The 23993-nt window shown below is 52.5% G+C and overlaps 1 protein-coding gene across 1 annotated transcript in view; it reads left to right on the forward strand.

The window, feature by feature from the left end:
* Positions 1 to 23993, forward strand: part of LOC102445288 (protein-arginine deiminase type-3-like) — a 46412-nt gene that overhangs the window by 17978 nt on the left and 4441 nt on the right. Inside the window, exons 4-12 of the mRNA XM_075906414.1 lie at positions 3828 to 3889; positions 5798 to 5918; positions 7820 to 7945; positions 13592 to 13767; positions 15524 to 15627; positions 16303 to 16426; positions 17081 to 17188; positions 19740 to 19891; positions 23437 to 23581. Of these exons, the coding sequence (XP_075762529.1) occupies positions 3828 to 3889; positions 5798 to 5918; positions 7820 to 7945; positions 13592 to 13767; positions 15524 to 15627; positions 16303 to 16426; positions 17081 to 17188; positions 19740 to 19891; positions 23437 to 23581 (1118 nt within the window). The remainder of the gene's footprint in view (positions 1 to 3827; positions 3890 to 5797; positions 5919 to 7819; positions 7946 to 13591; positions 13768 to 15523; positions 15628 to 16302; positions 16427 to 17080; positions 17189 to 19739; positions 19892 to 23436; positions 23582 to 23993) is intronic.

A 23993-nucleotide genomic window follows, 5' to 3' on the forward strand; every position in this document is an offset into this window, starting at 1 on the left:
GGCCCCTGTCAGGTGGTGGGTGGGAGGAGGAGGCCAGCTTTCAGTGAAGTGAAAGATTTTTGTGGCCAGAGAGAGGGGGCCAGGCATGGGTGGTAACCTAGTAAAAAAAGTTAAGGGAAAGCAACATTTTTCTTCTGCCTAATAAAGTTTCAAAGCTGTGTTTAGTCAATGGCCACTTGAAAACTTTTGAAAGAACAGCCATAACGTCTTGTTGAGACCTACAAACATGTGGGAGTGACGAACAGCCACCCTTCCTGAGGGGTTTGTCACACTGAGGTTCTACCGTACGTGCTTTTGAAAACCCCGCCGTAGGGAGCTGACGGACGTGCAGTTTCTTTATCATGAAAACGCAACTTACAAAGGGAGATTTTGTTGATGTTACGTAACTGCCCTTAAAAACAAAACTATGGAAAATTTTAGAGCCTCCAAGTCCACTCAGTCCAACTTCTTCTTCAGTCATTTGCTAAGACAAACAAGTTTGTGTACATTTAGGTGAGATAATGCTGCCCACTTCTTATTTACAATGTCACCAGAAAGTGAGAACAGGTGTTCACGAGGGGGCTTCTGTCACCAGCATTGCAAGGTATTTATGTGCCAGAGATGCTAAACATTCGCACAGCCCTTCACCCTTCAGCCATGAGGACCCACTTCTATGCTGATGATGCTCGTTAATAAAAAATACATGAATTAAAGTTGTGACTGAACACCTTGGGAGAGAATTGTACGTCTCTGGCTCTGTTCTATCCACATTCTGCCATATATTTCATGTTATAGTCATCTCGGATGATGATTCAGCACATGTTCATTTTAAGAACACTCTCTCTGCAGCAGATTTGACAGAACACAAGAAAGGAATCAATGTGAGATTTTTTTACAGCACTTGATCCAAGGTTTAAGAAACTGAAGTGCCTTTCAGAATCCGACAGGGAGGGAGGTGTGGAACGGGTGTTCAGAAGACTTAAAACAGCAACACTCCACTGCAGAAACTATAGCACCCAAACCACCAAAAAAGAAAATCAACCTCCTCCTGTGGCATCTGACTCAGCTAATGAAAATGACCATGCACCTGTCTGCACTGCTTTGGTTTGTTATCAAGCAAAACCCATCGTCAGCATCGACTGGGGTGGGCAATACATTTTTGATGGGGGGAGAGGTCACTCCAAGATTTTGGAAAGTGGTCGAGGGCCACACTCTTCCATGATTATGAATGGAGGAATTCCGGGGTCTGGGATGGAGGTTGGTGCAGAAGGGAGCTTGGAGTAGGGGATTGAGGTGCAGGAGGGAGAATGGGGTCTGGGAGGGAGTTTGGGTGAAGGAGGCAGTTGTGACCTCAGGCAGGAGACTGGGATATAGAATTTTGGGATGTGACCTAGGGTGGCAGGGGATTGAGAGTTGGGGCAGAAGACTGCGGGAGCCAGATCTGGGAGGGAGTACAAGTGCAAGAGGGAGCAGAGGGTTTCAGTATGTGGAAGGGGGGCAGAGGGGCGGGGAAGAGAAGGGCTGGGGTGCCAGAGGTAGGCTCTGGCTGGGAGGCACTTCCCAGAAGAAAACCTGAGGCAGACTGTCTGCTACTGGCTGCTCCACATGGCTCTGCTCAGGACATAATAGGGAGAGGGAGGGGGAAAGGAAAGGGGGTCGAGGAGGAAGGAAGAAGGCTTCCTACACTGTCCTTGTTCTCAGCAAAAATTCTCAGCTCCTATTGGCTGGAAACTGAGAGATTGGCCAATGGGAGCTAAGAGATTTTGCTGGAGGGCAAGAACATCATGAAAAGTCTTCTCCTCTCTCCAGCCATCCGAAAGCTTGGTGGGCCAGATCCATCTTGCCCACCCTTGGCATAGATGCATGTCCTCTGGCATGACAGACGAAGCAAGAAGGGAGAGATTAATCAGACCTATAAATAATCTTGCGACACCAGCTGCAACAGTCCCACGTCTGCTCTCCGCTCCAGGTGAACAAGAAGCAGGCAGCATTATCGCCGGCAAATGTGAACAAACTTGTTTCTGACAAAAGAAGTAAGACTGAGTGGACTTGTATGCAGGCCCTAAAGCAGTGTTTCTTAAACTTTTTAAGATGGAGGAACATCAAACAATAATTATTTTTTTTTATGGAGAACACCAAGGGTTTTTTGTTGAGCAAAAAAAAAAAAAAAAAAGCAAGTGGAAAAGTTATTGAGAAAAAAAAAGTTGCCTACCCCTTTAAGGGTGGCCATTTTGAATTCTGTTGTTCTCCCTGGCACACCTCCGACTGCCTTGCGGCACACAATTTAAGAAACACTGCTCTGAAGTGTGACATTGTTTTATTTTTGAATGCAGTTAAGGTTTGCACAGAATTCTATCGTTGTCATTCAATGTTCACGCCACAGAGACTGCGCTACGCTGGTTGTATGTGATGAATTGAAAAAAAGCCAATTCTTTTGTTTCTCACTGTGCAGACATTTGGAATAAGAAAATAAAGTGCATTCTGCATTGCAACCAAACATCAAGATCTTTTGAAAGCAGAGAAAAAAATTCCAAAAGTATTTAAATAAATGTTCTATTATTGTTCAACCGTGTCATTAATTGCACAACTATTTTAATAATGCAATTAATCACAATTGATTGTATTCATCCTTTGACAGCCTGAATTTTAACACAAGTTTTCAAAACACCACACTCCATGACCTGCCTCTGGATGTTCAGAAAAGCAGCCGCCTCCCCCTCCACTTGCATGTCCACTGCATGACACTCACTTTGTTTCTTCCACTGTCTTTTTTTTTGATCAGCTGAGTGGACTACCAGACAGAACCTCCATTTGCAGCTCTAAAGGCTACTATTGGCTAGGGGCACAGTAAGGAGCATATGGTCAGAAATCTGGAGGGGAAGGAGCTCTTCCCAAGGAAGGACCCATTTAAAATCATTGAATCCTAGAACACTAGAACTGGAAGGGACCTCTAGAAGTCATCAAGTCCAGTCCCCTGCCCTCATAGTTCAGGGCAAACACATATTTTGGTGTTTACATGCCCATGTTCTAGAAACACTTCTTCCTGCCCCCGCTGTGGTTAGTCTTCATTCAACAGCAAAATATGGATATCAAGGAAATGGGCCTAAGACTCAGTGCATCCATGGAACCATTTCCACCGGTGATTTCCTGCTCAAGGCACCAAGCTGGGGCTATGTCTAGTCTGCAGGCTTCTTTCGGAAGAAGCTTTTCCAGAAGAGATCTTCCAAAAAAACTTCTTCTGAAAGAGACCATCCACACTGCCAAAGTGCATCGAAAAAGTGATCTGCTTTTTTGACAGATCCCCACTGAACGGACGCTCTCTCGCATTTCAGCTGTGATTACTACGGACGGAGTGGCCACCAGGGCACCTGTGCTTTTTCCTCTTTTCTCTTCTTCTGAAAAAACTCTCTTCTCCGTCCACATGCGCCTTTTTGTGAAAGAGCTCTTTTGGAAAAAGGCTTTTTCCTTAGAGAATGAGGATTACTAATGCCGGAAAAACCCTTCTGTTCTTTCGATTTTCTTGTGGAAGAACGCAATTGCAGTGTGGACGTAATCAGAGTTTTTTCAGAAAAACGGCAGTTTTTCTGAAAAAAAAACTTCATAGTGTAGACATACCCAGGGAGTAGGCAGAGGACAATTATAGGAAGGAGCAGGAAAAGGTCGGAAAATGCAGATTGTGAAGGGAGACCCGGAGTCCTTCTTGAACCCAACGGTGCATAGGAGGGTGGAGGAGTTGGTGCTGCCCAGAGATGGGTGGATAGCGTTAAGGACACCTCGAAGGCGTCAGTGCTGGTTGTGTACTCTCCTGCCAGCCGCGCTGTGGCGTCCTCCTCCTTTTGTGATTTCAGATGTCTCTCTGGATGCCGACACGAGCCGCAGCGGGAGGGTGGAGAGCAATGGAACCAACAAGGTAATGGGACATTTTGCACCTGTAAGCAAAGAGCAAGGGAAAGCATTCAGCATGGGAGCACGTTGAGTGGATCCCATCTCGTCTTGTCCCTTTCCTAACGGGCACCTGCAACCAGCCGGGGACAGCGACAAAGCCCGTGTGTGGAGACGGGCTGGTTTCCGAATGGCTGAAGAAGCCAACCTAGTCCCAGTCTGCATCATGCCCTATCACTAAAGAATACAGAGTTGGCCCTGTGCCTAATTCTCCCCTGGGCTACTGCAGGGCAGAGCTGGGAGGAGCAGCAGTCGCATTAGAGAAAAGAATTTGGCTCCCTATCTTTTCCCATCAGACTTGAGATCAGCAAGGGATTCCCTTCAGACCTGGATCTGTGTGTTTGCAGGGGATGCAGGCTTGCTCCATGCCTGGGCTGAAAAGGCAGATGCCCAAGTATTCCAGGGATAGACATGCCCCAGCTGCTCTCAAGGGACTCTCTACAGGGAAAGCAAGTAACTTCTGCCCTCCTTCACATCGACTATGTCTACACTACGAGTTTTTGCCACAAAACATATGCTAATGAGGGACTTGTTTGCATGAGTCGTGATCTCATTTGCATATTTTCTGCCGGTCCATTTTTGCGCTGGGTTTTTGCGCAAAACCAAGCAGTGTGGAGTTTCTTTTGCACCAAACCCCCTTTTTCTGCAAGATCCTTATGCCCCAAAAAAGGAGGTATACCGATCTTGCAGAAAAAGGGGTTTTTGCACAAAAAGAAAACGTCCACACTGCGGCTGCGTCTAGACTGGCATGATTTAGCGCAAATACTTTTAATGGAAAAGTTTTTCTGTTAAAACTATTCACACAAAAGAGCGTCTATATTGGCAAGTGCCGTTGCGCAAAAGATTTGCTTTTGCGCAAAAGCATCCGTGCCCGGTATAGACGTGCTTTTGCGCAAGAAAGCTCCGATGGCCATTTTAGCCATCGGGCTTCCTTGTGCAAGAAATTAAGATGCCTGTCTACACTGGCCCTCTTGCGCAAGTATTCTTGTGCAAGAGGGCTTATCCCTGACTGGGATCGTCAAAGTATTTGCACAAGAAGCACTGATTTCTTACATTAGAACATCAGTGCTCTTGCGCAAATTCTCGCGGCCAGTGTAGACAGGCGGCAAGGTTTTGCGCAAAAGCAGTTGCTTTTGCGCAAAACCTTGCCAGTCTAGACGCACCTTGCTTGTTTTGTGTTAACACTACAACTAATTCCCTTGTCTACCTCTGGGTGTTAGCACACTAACATGTTAAAACTCTATTTTCCTACCATAAATACAGCTCTGGACTTTTGTCTCCACTAGGTAGTTATTTCTAAATAACCTCCCCTTATTTTGAAATAAGTAGAGATTACACACTTCCAAGCTTTTATTTCGAAGTTATGGTCTGGTTATTTCAAAATCTGTACTCTTGCTTTCCTGGGAGAATAGGCTTCTTTCGAAATAGTTATTTCGGGAGTTATGATTTCAAGTTTAGTTATTTCAATATCATTTCCTAGTGTAGACATGCCCTTAGAGAATGTCTGCATTGCAACTGGGAAGTTTGATCACTGAATAACCCTGGGTACATACTTGAATGGCCACAAAGAGTCTGACCAGAAAGGGCTAGTCCAAGCCTGCACCTATGCTGCTGCAGCTTCACAGCCATCCTGTCCCCGTGCTAGCTTTGATTCCAGGTGTGTCACCTTCCCAGTGCAGTGTAAATGGCCCCTTCGTTTCCACCGGAGGCTGCATTTGGATTTGCTGACTCAGTACATTTGCTTTACAAGGTGGCTTCCAGGACTGCGGGGAGGAAGGAGGAAAGGGAGGGTAGGTTCTGGGGGAAGAGGAAGATGCATTCAGCCTCACTGGCCTGGTCAGTTTTTGTTCCAGATCCCTTTGTGTATCCTCTACAGACGGAATGGACGTGGGGCCCTGACGGGCAGGGAGCCGTGTTGCTGGTGAACTGCGACAAGGACTGTGACAGGGACTGCCACGATATGGACAGTGCTTCCCAGTATGTGCGGTCCAGTGCAGGTACTCGCTGGGGACAGATCTCTGCTCTGGGCCAAGCATTAGACAGGTGCCGAGGGGAAACTGGAAAGTGAGCCAGGCCAGGCCAGAATTAGGGTCACCTCTCCAACCCTGTCACATGCCACCACTACGATTACAGCACAGCGAGGTATCCTTGTCTCGTGTTGCTAGTCACAGCTACTTGTCTTTTGTTGTGGGGGGATGAGGGGGAAGCCTTCTCTATACATCTCCCCTCCCCTCTTAGGGTCATCTGCACAGAGGAGTGTGAGAACCAGCGAGCCAGGGCATGAATTAAGCACAGTAGCTATACTGCGTTAACTCCCTGGGGGTACGTCTACACTACCCCGCTAGTTCGAACTAGCGGGGTAATGTAGGCATACCGCACTTGCAAATGAATCCCGGGATTTCAATTTCCCGGGCTTCATTTGCATAAGCGGGGAGCCGCCATTTTTAAAACCCCGCTGGTTCGAACCCCGTGCAGCGCGGCTACACGGGGCTCGAACTAGGTAGTTCGGACTAGGCTTCCTAGTTTGAACTACCGTTACTCCTCGTGAAATGAGGAGTAACGGTAGTTCGAACTAGGAAGCCTAGTTCGAACTACCTAGTTCGTGCCCCGCGCTGCACGGGGTTCGAACCAGCGGGGTTTTAAAAATGGCGGCTCCCCGCTTATGCAAATGAAGCCCGGGAAATTCAAATCCTGGGCTTCATTTGCAAGTGCGGTATGCCTACATTACCCCGCTAGTTCGAACTAGGAGGGTAGTGTAGACATACCCTGGGCTCCTTTTCCTCCCCAACTGTATCATTGTGCAGTGCGGCTTAATCCACTTTGGAAGTGTCCTCCCCTAATCTGCACAAAGGCCACTCCTAGGCGATGTCTACACTGGCGCGATCTTGCGCCACAGCTATGCAAATGAGGCTAAGCATGGAATATCACCAAGCCTCGTTTGCATATCTAATGAGCCGCCATTTTTGAGGAAGAGGCTTTTGCGCAAGAAGGAGCGTCTACGCTGCCCCTTCTTGCGCAAGAAAAACCCTCTTGCGCAATGCCGTTACATCTATTACTTTTCAGGAAGAACGGCATTACGATATTCCACACTTAGCCTCATTTGCATATTACTCGCGCAAGAAGCCGCGAGTGTAGACATTGCCCTAGTCTCTTGTCTCAGACCATGACTTCTTGGAGTGTCTCTTTGCTCTATTGTAACAGCCCCTAGAGCAGGGCTCACCAGTTTTTGAGCAGAGGATCACTTTTTGAATTTAAGTGCAATCCAGGGTCAACCTCAGACCCAAACACCCTGGCCCCGCCTCCTTCCCGCCCCTTTTCCGAAGCCCCGCCTCTGCTCACTCCATCCTCCCTCCCCTATCCTCGCTCACTTTTATCAGGCTGGGAGCAGGGATTTGGGGTGCAGGAGGGGTTCAGGATTGGGACCAGGGTTTGGGATGCTGGCTCCAGGTGGGCACCACTTACCACAGGTGGCTTCTGGGTGGTGGTGCAGGGGGCTAAGGCCGGCTTATCCCTACACCACTTCTAAAAGCAGCCAGCAAACTCTCACCAGCCCTGCCCCCCTCTGCTCTGTGGAGATGGGGTAGAGGGTGGAGGGATGGACACCCTTCCTCTTCTTCCCATGCCCTACACAGCAGCATGAGGTTCCCAGGGGTGAGGGGAGCCTCCAAGGCAGGGGGCAGGAGCAGCAGGGCAGTGCTGAGAAGGGCAGATGAAGTGCAGGCAGTTGGCAGCCTCCTGGCCAAACCTGTCAGAAGAGCCGAGATCGACCAGTTGATCCCGATCGACTGGTTGGTGACCACTGCCCTAGAACAATGGGAGGGCTGATCTGACTGGAGCTCCTAGGCTCTATGCTAATACAAATAACAACAGCGGCTAGTGCCTGTCTTCTCTTTGCAAGATCTTCAAGACATGTCACTTATGACCCTGAGAGTCCAAGGTCCCACCGCCGTCTTTGACGCTTGCAAGTTGGTTCTTCATGTTTCCGAGTCTGACGTGGATAAAGTGGGAGTTTTCCATGACAGTGGTGAGTATTCAGCCTTCCTATCTAGGGGTTTGGGTGGCCCCATCTCCAAAATATCTGGGCCACTCACATTTATTATTGGGCTTAAGGGGAATTTTCTTGAGTGCCTTCATGGACAAATCCCATGACAGTCAATGGGACTCGGGTGGCTAAGCAAAACGGAATGAAAAGCAGATGTTCTGATTTGCTGAAAATGCCTAAACATAATTCAACCCCCAATAAAATGTTCACGTCCATTTTGAACATTTTTTTAACTTAAAAAAAAAAACTCCTTTTCCAATAGAATTTAAGACCATTTCAAAACAAAAAGGCATTTGAATTGCAAAGCTTCATTTTGAAAAGATCAAAACATTTTTTTTTGCCTGAAACAAATCAGTGAAAACTGACAACATGCTTCAGTGCCAATGTGGATTTTGTGCTGGAAAAAAGTTTTGGCCCCAAAATGTCTCCCAGCTCTAGAGCTAAGTCACCATCCCACCATCTGTCTCCAATCCCATTACATGGCAGGAAAATACAAACTCAAACGGAGGCAAAAAGTTTTCCCCTGTCATCAGTCCCCGTCCTTGGGTGAACAACTGGTTAGCAGCCTGAGCAAGGGGTTTAAATCTGGCCTCCATGCCTTGTGTAGTGTCACACAAGGCGTCTGTGGGTACATCTACACTAGGAACAAGGCGTGTGATTGCCACTCGCATGGACAGGCATGCTACAAAATAGTGGTGTTGCTACCTGGCGGAAGAATGGGCTAGCCCCCCTGAGCACAAACCTACAAGCAGAACCCTGCAAATGTGGGATATCGGTGGGTATCCAGATCTGTGGATGTGGACGTGGACATCCGGGGCTCACTTTTGCAGATAAAGATGCGGATACAAATTTGGTATCCATGCAGGGTTCTACATGTAGGAACATTCTCGAGACCATGGGCGGGGGGTGGAGGTAGGGCTGGGGGAGGCAAGCCCCCCAATCCCTACCCCTTCTGCCCAGACCCTGCCCCCCAGCACCAAGGAGAGGGAGGAGGGTGCACGGCCCCAGACTTTCTGGCCCCAGAGCACCATGGAGGGCGGCACTGGGGGCAGCAACATCAATCCTCAGTCTGCCTACAGGAGGTGTTTTGGGGTGGGGAATGGGCGGGGCTGTGCCTGGTGGTTTGGGAAGGCAATGCCTCCCCCTGCTGGAAGCCACCAGCCTAGCTCATAGTGTAGACCGGGGTGGGCAATGATTGGTCTGGGGGGAGCGCCTTTGCCCTCCCTTCCCACTAGGCACCCATGCCCTCAAAGAGGCTTGGCACACTCCCCCACCCCCAGGCCAATCCAGGGCTGGGGGCTGAGGAGCGCGGGAAGCCTCCTCCCACCCTGCGAGGCACACGTGGCACGAGTCGTGGGCTCCTCGCAGGGCTGGGGCAGGGTGAAGGAAGTTTCACGCGGCTCCCCTGCCCTCAGGCCCTGATTGGCCAGGGGGGGAGGAGTGTGCAAGGCCTCCTCCGCTCTCCCCCCTCCCTGTGAGCCGTGCTGCACGTGCTCCTGGCAGGATGGGAGGAGGCTTCCTACGTCCCCCGCCAGCAAAAGCCTGGGGGCGGGGAAGCGCCCGATGCCTTCTCCGTTCTGCCACCGCCCTGCGGATCCGGCCCGTGGAGGCTCTTTTGCCCACCCCTGCTGTAGACACACTCTGTGGCAGAGCCGGACAGTCTCCGTCTCTCGGGAGACTGAATTACAAGACCACCCTGGCTGCCTGGCAGTCACTCGAAGCCCAGTGACCCTACAACATGCTCAGAGCATCACTGCAGCTCCACAGCCAGTGTCATTCTCCCAATGGCTCTGTAAGCACCCCGACAGATAAGGCGTCCCCGGTCATTTTAGTTTCCTGTTCCTTCGGCTCATGGTTCCTGTCCAACGTGGAGTCCTCCGATTTCAAATACATTTCCTGCCCTCTGAGCACCTCCGGCGGCTCTTGCAGGAGCCCTTTTAGAAGGCTGGGTTATAGGGCAGGTAGGCGGATTGAAAAAAGAAGGCGGCTTTGTTTGAAGCAGCCTTCTGAAATTTCAGAGGGCAGGGCCTGCCGCTCCCCATGCGGTCTTGGACAATGAGCCGTGTTGGATGTTTCGTTAGGCATTTCTAAGCGTAGCTGCCTGCAGCGGCGGAACAAACATGGGCAGGCTTTGCTTTGCAACATGATTGCCAGCCTGCCTACCCCTCCAAATCACGGCGCAAGTCAGTTTTTCCAGAACAAACTTCAGAGAGGGGCAGAGTGACGTAGGGGAACAAATACAAGACTGGTACCTAAGAACAGCCAGACTGGTCAGACCAATGGTCCATCTAGCCCAGTATCCTGTCTGCCCACAGTGGCCAATGCCAGATGCCCCAGAGGGAGGGAACACAACAGGTAAGCCTCACGTGATCCCTCCCCTGACACTCATTTCCAGACAGAGGTTAGGGACATCATACCTACCCATCCTGGCTAATAGATTCATGGAGGTTAGGTCCATCAATGGCTATCTAGCTTTTTTTGAACCCTGTTAAAGTCCTAGCCTTCACCACATCCTCTGGCAAGGAGTTCCACAGGTTGACTGTGCGCTGAGTGAAGAAAAACTTCCTTTTGTTTGTTTTGAACCTGCTGACAATTTCATTTGGTGACCCCTAGTTCTTTTATTGTGTGAATAAGTAAATAGCTTTTCCTTATTCAGTTTTTCCACACCAGTCATGATTGTACAAACCTCTATCATATCCCCCCCTTAGTCTCCCCTGTTCTAAGGTGAAAAGTCCAAGTCTTTTTAATTTCTCTTCAGATGGGACCCTGTCCAAACGCCTCATCATTTTTGTTGCTCTTTTCTGAACCTTTTCCAATGCCGATATCTCTTTTTTGAGATGAGGTGACCACATCTGTACACAGTATTCCAGCCGTGGGCGTACCTGGTTTTATAGAGAGGTGTCACAGGGCCGACTCACTACAATGGTGCCTCCAGTTGGCTGCTCTGGGAATTAGCTTATTGACTCGCTGGATGCCTCCCTCTAGCTGCCCGCTCTAGTCCAGTGTCATTCACGGACCTTGGCGTCCTCTTCAGGATACTGTCCTCCAGCAGTGCCCACTCCAGTGTCTGAGCCCCCCTTCTGGGGGTGTTGTTCACTCTACTGCGCTCCAGGGTCCTTCCTTCCCCAGGGCACCCAGTTCCCTTGTACCCACCTTGCCTCAGTGACCCACTGCCAGTCTTCATCTAGCCCCTGCCTCAGGGGCAAACTGCAGTCTGTAATGGCCTCTCATCACTAGCAAAGGGGTGTGGACCTGCTGCCTTTGCCTAACCTGGCTGCTTCAGGCCCTGCAGCCTTGGAGCGTGCTTGGCCAGAGTTTCCCCAGCTCTGCCTTCCTTTCCCAGCACTGCTCTACCTCCTGGAAGCCTGCTGCTTCCCTAGCAGTCAGATCCCTCCTGCTCTCTCCCCAGAGCAGCAGTCAGCTCTCCCTCTCCTGGCAGGAGTCCTCCTTTATATACCCCCCAGCTGGGCCCTCATTAGCCAGAACCGCTTCCACTGGGGTTTTGCACTCAGCCCTCCCTCAGGGCTGGGGTTTTGCCCTTAAAGGGCCAGTGCAGGGCAAATGCCCTGTCACAAGAGGCAATAAGATATTCTCTGTCTTATTCTCCATCCCTTTTTTAATGATTCCTAACATCCTGTTTGCTTTTTTGACTGCTGCTGTGCACGGAGTGGATGTTTTCAGAGAAACTACCCACCATGACTCTGAGATCTCTTGGGCTGTGTCTACATTGGCACCCTTTTCCAGAAAAAAATCTTTCGGAAAATAAAGCCTTTTCCAGAAGATCCCTTATTCCTGATTTTAAGTAGGAATAAGGGATCTTCCGGAAAAGAGTTTATTTTCCGAAATATACCTGTCTAGACTGGCGCTTTTCTCCGGCAAAGCCCCGAGCCGGAAAAAAGCGGCAGCCGTGTTCATGCAAATGCCGCGGGGAAAATTTAAATCCCTGGGGCATTTGCAATTCCAAAGTGTCTCATTAGCATCCCTTTTCCAGAAAAGGGTGCCAATGTAAACACAGCCTTGTAGTTGTAGCCAAATTAGTCCTCATCATATTGTATGTGTAGTTTGAAAAAAAAAATCCCACATTCATTACTTTACGTTTATCAGCATTACATTTTGTTTGATATTTTGTTGCTCAGTCACTTAGTTTGGGGAGGTTTTTTTGAAGCCCTTCACAGTCTGCTTTGGTTTTAACTATCTTGAGCAGTTTGGTTTAAGGATTGCCCACTTTCCAGTGTGCTGTCACAGCCACTTGACGTGTTGGGCAGGACACTTCTAGCCAAGCGGGGTATCTTGCTGGACAAACTGGTTCTTATTTAAACGGCTAATCCACAGCTGAGTGCTGAAGACCTGCGGCTCCCCGTGAAAAATCAGGCCATGCAGTGAGAGGCCCAACTTTGGACACTCACATTTGAAAATTTGGCTCGGAGGTGTATATCTCCACTTGTAGAGGAATATTAATGGCGTCCACTGGATAGTGCAGGCAGTGTCATCCATAGGCAGAATACTCTGTTGTGTAGGGCACACAAAAATTTGGGGCACCGCTGGGTCTTAATGTCCATCCACCTCTTCCTATTCCTCTTTTGTGGCTCTGCCTCCTTTCAAAAGGATCTAGTTAACTTCACAGTAGAAAGTTCTGCCAGACCTCTCTTGTGAGAGCCATTCAAGTGGTAATGACGCTATTTGACAGGCATTTGCCTACCTGAAGGATATATGTCAGTTTCCGAATTTGCTATGAAACAACAAGGCGTTGGGTGGCACCTTAAAGCCTAACAAAGTTATTATAGCATCAGCTTTTGTGAGTGGCTGTGACGGCGCGTTGGGGTCCCCCGTCTCCTGCACCCCGAAATGGCACAAACAGACTGCACCAGCCAGTGGAATTGAGGAAGTTTATTGCCTCTCCAGGATACAGCACAGCACAGATGTAGTCTGGTCACAGAGCTGGGCTAGGGTGCCTCAGGCCCCCTTGAGTTGGGGGGAGACTGGGCCCCTAAACTCCAGCTCCTCTCCCTAGGCTGTCTCATCCATCCTCACAGACAGCCACCAACCAACTAACCAACTTCCAGCCCTGCCCCCCAGCCAGGGCAGCATTCCACCTTCCTTTGTTCCTCTCCATGGGGGGTGTCTGGCCCCTGGCTCAACAAGTTTGGCATTACCTCTGCCTAGCGAGGTTTTCCCTGCTGGGTCTTGCTCCAGACAGCAGGGGTCACCACAGCCCAGCAAGTACCCCCACTACGTCACAGTGGCAAAAGTAAATGCTACAATAAAACGGTTAGTCTGTAGGGTGTCACCAGACTCCTTGTTGTTTTTGCTGAAACAGACTAACAGGACGATCTCTGAAATTGACTGTGTTAGTCGACAGGACTTTAGTTTAAAATTTGGTTCAAAAACATGGCGTTAGTGTGTTGCTAAGATTACAAAATCACAGCTCTAAAAAATCGTTGACATCAGGCAAGGGGGTACCACCTTAATAATCCTGCACCAGGCCCCCAAATCCTGAGGACGGCTGTGACTGCAGGAGATGTTCTCTTTGGAACACACCACTTGCTTCCTCCCTTCCCCCTGCTGCCTGTCCATCCCAGTGTGTGAAATGTCCCGCTCACACTGCGCTATGTTTCTTCATGTCTCCAGGCAATAACTCGATTTCCCAGTACCGGCATGTACTGGGGATGAATAAACAATCCTATGTAGTGGATGCCACCGGCAGACAGCAGGACACCTTCTACATCGAGGGATTAGTTTTCCCGGATGCTGACTTCTCAGGGCTGGTTTCCTTCAGCGTCACCCTGCTAGAGGTCTCCGAGCAGGTAGGGAACACTCTTTTCACGATGGGCCGTACAGAGAGATGCGTCTAGCTGCAGTGCCTTTTATCCAGTGGAAGGATGATCACATAGGTAGGCAAGGGTCAGGCCAGCATAGCCCCCTTTTCTGGGAGGAGGGCTTTGGGATGACCGAAAGGCTCAGACAAACTAGAAACAGCCCTGAACTTCCAGCTTCCCAGCTCTGCCTGTAACTTTCTTTGCTGCTGAACTAGAGTTCCCAGAGCGCGAGTTTCTGGTCAGTTGCTGAGAGAGGGAGTTTCCCTGGGGAGCACGTTTTGGGCACTGTTATGGGGGTGGACGCCTCGTGCCCCTTTGGGAGGGGGTATAGTATGGCCTGGCGGCCGAGTCTATACTGCCCCCCCTGTCTGGGGGTAAATGTGGCGTAGCGGCCGAGTCTATACCGCATCCAAATGGTTCCCTTCTTTGGGGGGCCAGGGAAGGGGGGTTAGGGGGCCCGGGTCCTCCCTCTTCACCGGGCCCCAGCCCAGAGCCCTATCAGTGGCGGGTGGTTCCCACCACTGGCTCAGCGGGGAGTTGCCCCCAAAGCACATCAAGCTCTCCGGGCTATCTCTTGTCCCTTGCCCTGGGCTGCTTCCTACCCCCACCTGCTGGCCGTCCCCGACCCCCCCTGGTCTGGCCCCTGGTCTGGCCGAAAGGAGGGGGGCTGCTGGCTGAGCCCAGAGTCGGACTGAGCGGCGCTTTGACGGACCAGACACACGACTCTGTTTTACTGCATTTGGAGCAGTCCTCCGAATGAAGGACAGGATCGCCCGAGTTACCCCTATAGTAAAGGAGCACCTGGAAAAGGCGATGGAGGGTCCCGAGCGGCATGTGGCGGTTAAGGGACGGCTCCTAACCCCGGTCGTGTTTCGCCACTGCCAGGGCTAAAGGCGAGCCCAGTTACAGTGTAGACGTGCCGCACAGACGGGGCCTCCTAGCCACGTCTGTGGAGTTCGGGGAGCCCCGCCTCCCCACCGGGAGGAATCCCCTACAGCACCTGTGAACTCAGCTTAGCTCTCCCTGGAGAGCCCTTCCGAGGCTGTGGCGAGACCCGACTGGAGCGGCTCAGAGAGGCGCTGGAGAAAGCCACGCCCCTTCCGTGGAAAAGCCACGAGAGTGGCGGGAGCCCCCTGCAGGGAGGTGGCGGAACCAGAGAAGTGGCAGATCTGGGCTTAACCCCGGCCTGCCCACGGGGCGGGGCACAGGGGGGAGTTGCCCTGGGGCCTGGTGATTCTAAAGGGCCCGGGGCTCCTGGCCACTCTGACGGGAGAGTCACGTGGTGCTCTCGAGGTGGTGCTAACGGTGTGGGGGGAGGGTGCTGTGGTTCAGGATGCACTGAGTGGTGGGGGGAAGGGCTGACGTGGAATGTTCACTCTCCAGTCCCGCCCCTTCTGCCCGGGGCCACGCCCCTTCTGAAAGTGCAGAGCCAGCCCTCCCCCCCACCCTACCCGCCTTGTCCAGAGGCCCCCTCCTCTAACTCCTCAGCCGCACACTTGCAATGTCCGGGCATTTCTTGCCAGGTGCTCTCAGGCTTCTCCTCCTCTTGCTCGGCAGCCCAGTGCGAGAACCCGCCTTTCGGGGGGGTGACTGGCGTCTTGGCTTCCCAGTCCTTCGTTTGGGAGCCATCCTGCTAGCCGGCAGCTGTGCCTGGGGCATCAGCCTGGGTGCTCAGTGTCTCCCCGGTGAGAAGGGCTTTGCTTTTGCTCGGTGCTTAGTGTTTTTTGCCTCTTGCTGCCCGTAGAACAAGCCAGACACCCCGCTTTTCACAGACACAGTTGTCTTCCGGGTGGCCCCGTGGATAATGACCCCCAACACCTTGCAGCCCTTGGAGGTTTTTGTTTGCAGGTAAGAACGGTATGACTGTCAGTCGCCAGTCTGGGTGGGGTGGGGGTGGGGGGGAGCCACATGGCATCCCCAGCTCGAAGGAGCACAGTGGGCGTATGTGTCATACACTTACACAGTGGCTACGTCTAGACTGGCATGATTTTCCGCAAATGCTTTTAACGGCTGAGGATTCAAGTCATACTGGTACCCCAGGGATGGTGCAACCCCCTCCCTTCCCCGCATCCTTCCATCTGGGCGGTTTGTGGGACAATTTGTGCCCTGGGGGATGTGGGGAGGGGATAGTCCCCGGCTGCAGAAACCGCAGTTGTCTGTGGCACCCGGGGGAAGAGCCTCCATTAATCTGAAGCAACCTCCCTCTCCCCCCACTCCCTGGACAATCCAGCCCAGCCTGCAAGGGAAGCCGCGTTGTCGGCTGGTTCCCGTGGTCTCCAGACGCCCTGGTCCAAATGCTGAAGAGCCTGGACCTGCTGCTGCGTCTGACGTCCGCAGGGGCTTTGCCGTTGATCGGAGAGGGAGGAGGAATGAGGGCCCATTTGCAGTGCGGCTGTTTGGCAAGGTTTCGCCTTCCCCAGGAGCTAAGGTCCCTCGGGGCTTGGCTCCCGGCTAAGTCCCTGTGCCCCACTGCCTGTAACTAATGAACCCTTCTGCTCCATGGGTCACTCATTTTCCTTCCAGCATTGAGACAGACGCCAACCCTAATGGGGATTTTCTGGAGGCGCTGAGAGCCCTGGTGAGAAAAGCCAACTGCAAGCTCACCGTCTGCCCTGAGGTGGAAAACCGGCAAGACCGCTGGATCCAGGTAGCGCCACCAGGCTCTGACCTAGCACGTTCCTTCCGGCCATCCCAAAGCGCTTGATCCTTAGGCCACGGAGAGGGAAACTGAGGCACGGGGCAGCAAAGCGATTCCAGGGAGCTGCCAGGAAGAGGGCTTGGCGTAGAGGTCGGGCAGGAGGGAGGGCGCAGGAGGGGCTGGGGGTTGGTGGGTCTGGCAGGAGGAAGGGTACAGGAGGGGGCTGGGGGCTGGTGGGTTGGGCAGGAGGGAGGATGTAGGAGGGGGCTGATGGTTGGTGGGTTGGGCAGGAGAGGGCTGGGGGTGCGGAGTCTGAGCAGGAGAGGGGCTGCAGGCCTGGAGTGCCAGCCCAGCCCCCCTATGCAAGCTGGGGGCCGGCCTCGGGCCATAGGGTCCCCACCCCTGGATTCCAGGCTCTGTGAGAACAGCCTGCATTACGGATGGGATTGGAGGAGGAGCGAGAGGGATTCTCTGGGCGCAGGTGCTCTAGGTCCCCTCTGGGCTGATCCTCAGAGGACAGTGGCAGCCCCCAGTTCTGAAGTCCACCAGGAAGTTCCCGGTCCACCAGGAAGGCAGCCATCGCCCCCCCCCCCCATGTTCTTAGCCCACCACCCGCGCCCGTGCTGCTGCTCTACGTGCTCCCCCCGCTGTCTCCCGCAACAGGACGAGATGGAGTTTGGCTACGTGGAGGCTCCCCACAAGATCTTCCCCGTGGTCTTCGACTCCCCCAGGGACAGAGGCCTGAAGGATTTTGCTTTTAAAAGGATTCTGGTTGGTAGCTGGTCCCCCCCCCCCCCCCCCCCCCCAGTGGCTGAGAGCAGGTTCCCTGCAGGCTGTTCCTCATTCTGGGGCCAGGTTTGGCCGCTCAGGGCCAGCTCGGAGCTCTCCCCCCTGGGGAGGGGCTGTTGCTCATTTGGGGTCCCCCTGGGAGGGTTCCTTCCGAAATAATGCCCAGCCAGAGGACTTCTTACTCTGACTCCCGTACCCCTCATTGTAAGGGCGGTCGGAGGGGTGTGCAGAGCCGTGCCATCCACAGGACACTCTGGGCCCCGTCCTTTGTGGGGGGTCTGTCGTGTCCACCCCAGTGGTCCTACGGAGGGATGGTCTCCCATTCTCAGGTTGAACCCCGTCCTGCACTCACCAGGGTGGAACGAGCTGCGGGAAAGCAGCGCAGCCTGCTCCGCTTCACGGCCATCTCTGCTTCCCCGCAGATCCCACTGCCGTGGTGAGTGCGGGGAAGGGGGCGGCTCGCCCCCTGCTGCCCCCCCGTGCCAGGCCCCCCAGTATCCCTGAGGCTGCGTCCCTCAGGGGAGGGGGCTTGTGGGACAGGGTGTGATGGGGGGCAGAGGGCAGAGCAGAGGCTGGAAGAGGTGGGGTGGGAGTGGAGCAGGAGCTGGACTTGGGGGACGGGTACAGCACCCCCCGCCCCTCCAGGACTGCAGAGATTCACCTACCACCAGCCACGCACGGGTCAGCTTGGGCTGCAGCTGGCCCATAGGCCACGTGTTTGAGACCCCTGTCCTCAACCCTGCTACGTCCATCCCCAGAGGGACCCAGAGAACCCTGCTGGACCAGCGTCCATTACCACTGGTCCAGCCACGCTATTTTTCTGTACTGCTGCTTGTTGCCTTACACCCGGTCTATGGATGGGGGAGAGGGAGGGGAGAAAAAGGGGCAGTGGCCCTGGGGTCCAAAAATGCAAAGGGTCCCAGAGCTCCTGCAGCAGTAGTGGCAGCTCAGGCCTCTTTGATGTGCCGCTGGAGCGCTGCTGAGCATCTCCATGAGGACTGGGGAGGGGACATATGTGGCCCCTTCCACCCTCGGCGGTGCTCCTTCCAGGGTTCGGAGCTGCCCCCCTTGTCCCGGGCCTGGCAGGCTGTCGGCCCCACTGCCTTACACACCTTCCCAGCTGGAGACAAAAGTCAGGAACGCCTGGCGATGGATCAGGCACGACCTCAGCGCGGTGCCAAAGCGGGTCCTTCTAGAGCTCGTTTTCTTGGCTTTGGCGAAGGAGGTCAACTGCTCCTCCTCAAATGAGGAACTGCTGGTTGAAAGTCTCACGGGGATGGGGGGGAGACAGGATAGTCTGTAACTGTAAAAATGAGTGGTCCTCTTTTTTTGAGGCATAAGGATTGGGCACAAAAAGGGGTTTTTGTGCAAAAAGAAAACGTCCCCGCTGCTTGTTTTTGCGCAAAAACCCCTAGCGCAAATACGGATCGGCAGAAAATATGCAAATGAGATTGTGACTCATGCAAATGAGTCCCTCATTAGCATATTTTCTGCTGCAAGAACTGTCAGTGCGGACGTAGCCTTAGAGACTAACAAATATATCTCTATGGTATCATGAGCTTTCGTGGGCAAAACCCACTACAAGATCATCTCATCTGAGGAAATGGGTTTTCCCCGTGAAAGCTCATGCTGATATATAGTTAGTCTCTAAGGCTCTGTCTACACTACCAGGTTATTTCGAAATAAGTTATAAATAACAACTCCAGAAATAATTATTTCCAAATAAGCTTTTCCCTCTTCACAAGCAGGAGTTATTTCGAAACAATAGGCTTGGTAGGCTATGTCTAGACTGCAAGCCTCTTTCGAAAAAGAGTGTCTAGACTACAGCCAGTACTTTTGAAAAAGCAAGCTGCTTTTTCAAACGAGAGCTTCCAGGCAGTCTGGATGCTCTCTTTCGAAAAAGCACAGTTTGCATTACATAGCCCCTTTTTTCGAAAAAGCATTTTCGAAAAAAGGCGTTATTCCTCGTAAAGCAAGATTTTCTGCGGTCGAAAAAACTGCCGCATTCTTTCAATTTACTTTCAAAAGAATGCGGCAGCAGTCTAGATGCAGGGGAAGTTTTTTAAAAAAAACCTGTCGTCCAGACACACCCATAGTGTGGACACTCGCCTTGTTATTTCGAAATAACTCCCCAATGTAGATGTGCCCGCAGGTGCCAGAGGACTGCTGGTTGTTTTCACTGGTTGAAAAGGATAGCACCCCCTTCTGGTGAGGGCTTGCCAACTCAGGCAGGTATTGTTTCAGGCTGGTGGGGGAACAGGATCAGGGCTTGAGCTGATGACCCTGTGGGCCCCCGATGAATGCCCTATCCCCTGGGGCACTCAAGAACCTATCCCACCTCCCCGGCATCCCTTATCCTGCCTTCCGAGTGCTAAAGCCAGCCCCAGCTCTGCAGTAGCCTGTGTTGGCTGTTCGGCTGCTTCCAGGGTGGGTGGAAGCAGCAGGTCGTCTTTAGCACGATAGTGCTCTAGCAGCAGCTCCGTGGGCAGAGCAGTTAACAGTTTATCTAACTTGATGGTCTCCTCCCCACAAGGGCCCTGACTTTGGCTACGTGACCCGAGTCTCTTCCAAGGGACAAGTCTCCAGCCTGGACTCCTTTGGGAATTTGGAAGTCAGCCCTCCGGTGACCGTCCGTGGGAAGGGGTATCCCCTGGGGAGGATCCTCATTGGAAGCAGCTTGCCCAGGTGAGAGAGGACCATGATGTGGGACTTTTAGGCCTCCTAAACTAAGGCCTTGGTGTGAGAGAGGTTAACAGCTCACTGCTAGTGCCGGCAGTCGGGGATCGGGGGGGGGGGGGCGTCTCCTGTAACCGAGACTGTCGCCCCGCTGCTGAACTGCCGATTCCCTCTGCTGTCTGTCACTTCGAATCAGTCGCCCTCTTGTCGCCAGGGAGGAGTTTATTGTAACCAGGGAGGGATTCAATGTCCGAGCCCCGTTCTGCACAGAGACGTCAATGAAGTCAGAGGACTTCCCACCCCTCCCCGTCTGAGCCGCTTTCAGAGGCAAAGTCTTGCAATGGGAGGGGCGGGGCCGCAAGAACGCCCCCTGCTGGTTCTATCTGGGTGCCTCTGCTTCTGTGCCGCCCATCACCACTGTGTCTGAGCCTCACCCTTGAGTGTATTCGCCCTCGCAACAGCGCGGGCTTGGGGGCCATGCCATTTCACAGAAGGAGAACGGGGGCCCAGAGAGCCAAGGTCACAGGGGATGTCTGTGGCAGAGCAGGAAGCTAAAGGCTGGTGAGCCGGCCCAGACTAGTGTCTGAACCGCTCTTCCTCATTGGTCAGCATCGCCCCTCATTTCCATTTTGCAAGACAAGCCGGGTTTGAAAACAAAGCAGTAGGTGCCAGCCGTGCTTGGAACTAGGAGACTCGATGGCACTGGGGTGCAGGTCGGTAGAATACGGGAACAGCCTTATCTAATCCAATAGTCCGGAGTTACAGGACTAGGACGTCTCCGGCAGTGATCTTACGTAACCAGCGCCTGAGATCCTGTTTGCTCCGAACAGTGTCCTTCCGAGGACCACCTACAGGCGTCCTGTCCCAGGGAGCAGGGAGACTCCTCCGTTATCAGCCTGTGCAACAAGGGGATAGGCTACAGTCAGGGGAGGCAGGTGGACAGCGGCAAGAGGACACATACGTGTAGGAAGAAGCGATTCCGCTTCTTTTCGTTATACGGACAGAGAATGGGATCCTGGCCCACCGGCCTAGGACATACCTGTTAGACCCCCAAGGGAACCTTTGGGCTCTGGCCCTTGAGTGAAGCTGAGCCAAGCCCAGCAAAGGCGGCTGGGATGTCTCAGCAAGTTGACAGCCCTGCAGCACCTCTAGATCCTGGTGCCGTGGCTAGTCCCAGGGCCTGGAAGAACAATCCCGTGTATGGATACTCGAGAGGTCGCCAGCAAGGATGTTCGGACTCATTGAGGAAGGACCAGCACGGGAGCCTGGTTTTTAATATCCCCACCCTCAAGCTGGAGCTGACCTCGGGGGCTTTAGAAAGGCTTGAACCAACCCCCCTGATCGGGACATGCCGAGTGACGGGTTCTGCCGCTTGGGCCCGTTTCCTAGTTGTAGCCATGGAAACTCCACTTAGGATGGTCCAATCAGTCTCACACTCACAGAATGGGAAGTGACTGTCTAGGAAGGACCCCAGAAAAGGATCTAGGGGTCATAGTGAAACACTAAACATAAGTCAACAATGTGACACTGTTGCAAAAAAAGCAAACATGATTCTGGGAGGCATTAATGAGTGTTGTGAGCAAGACACGAGAAGTCATTCTTCCGCTCTACTCTGTGCTCATTAGGCCTCAATTGGAGTATTGTCAGATCTGGCCCAAGGTCAGAGCTGGCGGGGGCGGCACCATGCATGTGCCGGGCGCCTGGGGGCGGGGCCGCACATACGCCGGGCTCCCGGAGTGGGGCTGTGCATACACTGGGCGCCCAGGGGCGGGAGGCGCCATGCGCCCAGGGGTGGGGCCACGCATGCGTTGCACTCTGGGGGCAGCGCCGTGCTCCCAGGGCCCGGGGAGCGTGAATGGCTCAGGCCAGCCCTGAGTATTATGTCTTGGTCTGGGTACCACATTTCAAGAAAGATGTGGAGAAATTGGAGAAGGCCCAAAGAAGAGAAACAAGAGTGATTGAAAGTCTAGAGAACATGAGCGATGAAGTAAGACTGAAAGAATTGGGCTTGTTTAGTTTGGAAAGGAGAAGACTGAGAAGACATGATTGCACTTTTCAGGTATCTTAAAAGGTGTCACAAGGAGGAAGGAGAAAAATTGTTCTCCTTGGCCTCTGAGGACAGGACAAGAAGCAATGGGCTTAAACTGCAGCAAGGGAGGTTGAGGTTGGACATTAGGAAAAACTTCCTACCTGACTGGGTGGTTAAACACTGCAATACATTGCCTAGGGCGGTTGTGGAATCTCTATCACTGGAGATATTTAAGAGCAGCTTAGATAGACATCTATCAGGGATGGTCTAAACGGTACTGAGTCCTGCCATGAGGGCAGGGGACTGGACTTGATGACCTCTCGAGGTCCCTTCCAGTTCTAGTGTTCTATGAGTCTATGAAACATTCTTGATCCGCAGCCCTTCCATGTCTTGAGTGGCCTTGCCCTGGAGAGTTCTGTTGTTCTCAATGGGCCTGCTAGCCTGGTTAAGTGCTACTCAGCGGGTTGAGGGACCTAAATTTCCTACTGCCATATAAAGTCCTTCACCCTCCACTGTGCATGTCAACCTATCACAGCGCACAGCCAACATACAGAGTTTATGGGCTTGATGCCATGTTGCCCTGTCCCCCATGTTGTTTCCCCCAGGACATAGTGGCTGTGTCTAGACTGGCCAGTTTTTCCGGAAAATCAGCCACTTTTGTGGAAAAACTTGCCAGCTGTCTACACTGGCCGCTTGAATTTCCGCAAAAGCACTGACTTCCTACTGTAAGAAATCAGTGCTTCTTGTGGAAATACTATTCTGCTCCCGTCCAGGCAAAAGTCCCTTTTGCGCAAAAGGGCCAGTATAGACAGCTCAGATTTGTTTTCCGCAAAAAAGCCCCGATCACGAAAATGGCGATCGGAGCTTTTTTTGCGGAAAAGCGTGTCTAGGTTGGCACGGATGCTTTTCCGCAAAAAGTGCTTTTGCAGAAAAACGTCCGTGCCAATCTAGATGCTCTGTTCCGAAAATGCTTTTAACGGAAAACTTTTCCGTTAAAAGCATTTCCGGAAAATCATGCCGATCTAGATGCAGCCAGTGAGTCTAAGCTGCTACCGGTCTGGTGTCTACACCCATCGTGCACCGGTGGGAAAGACCCCATGGCCTGCAGGGCAAAGGAGGAGCAGGCCCTAAATGGGAGAAGAGGGATGACTCCGAAAAGGTTAAATGAACGGAGTGAGCGGACCCGGCTTGGCTCTGCTCCGACTGTCGGGGTAGCTGGTACTAGGCAGAGCAGCTGGGACAAGAGGGCTGAGATGTGCTTTGTGTGGTAAAGAACCCGGCTTTACAAAGGAGTCTGTTCACGGAGATCTCCCTCAGCCCCCGACTCTGTGGCATTTATGTGGGAAATTCAATGAAGCAGCATTCAAAGAACAGACACAGGCATTTGAAAAGGCCAGAGACAGGCATTGTCACAGAACCCTGGCTCTTTGTGTCAAGACAAAGCTAGTTACAAGGGAGGACTGGGGGTTGGGTCTTTTGAGACTTCTACCAACTCCTATGTTCTCTCTTCCCTCTGAATTCCCAGGTCGGGCAACATGAAGATGACAAAGGCCGTCACGGACTTCATCTATGCCCAGAAGGTTCAATCCCCCGTGGAGCTGTACTCTGATTGGCTGACTGTGGGTCACATTGATGAATTCCTGAGCTTTGTCCCAGCTCCTGATGGGAAGGTACCAGTCACCAGGTTCATTTTCTAGTGAGCCCATCCTCCCTTCCAGTAAGGGTTGGCGCTTTGAGAGCATTCATCAGCTGCGGATCTAGAAGCAATTTACAGAAGTTTGGGGAGCATTCCTCTTATTTGACTGATGGGGAAATTGAGGCAGAGGGAAGGGGAAAGTGACTTGCCCGAGGTCAAATGATGAGCCAGTGGCAGAGGTGGGAATAGAAAATGCATCTCCTAACTCCAAGTTTTGGGCCCTACCCACTAGACAGTATTGCCTCTTTTTAGAGGAGGAAATGTCACAGACCAAATGTCTATAATAGTTACACTCTTGCAAGAACTTAGCCTGTAGCCTTGCAATCCATATACATGAGCAACATGGATGTAATTTTGACTGGATTCCTGTTATGATGGGCTTGCAT

This window comes from Pelodiscus sinensis, chromosome 23 (genome assembly GCF_049634645.1).
Source record: "Pelodiscus sinensis isolate JC-2024 chromosome 23, ASM4963464v1, whole genome shotgun sequence".
NCBI classification, from domain to species: domain Eukaryota; kingdom Metazoa; phylum Chordata; order Testudines; family Trionychidae; genus Pelodiscus; species Pelodiscus sinensis.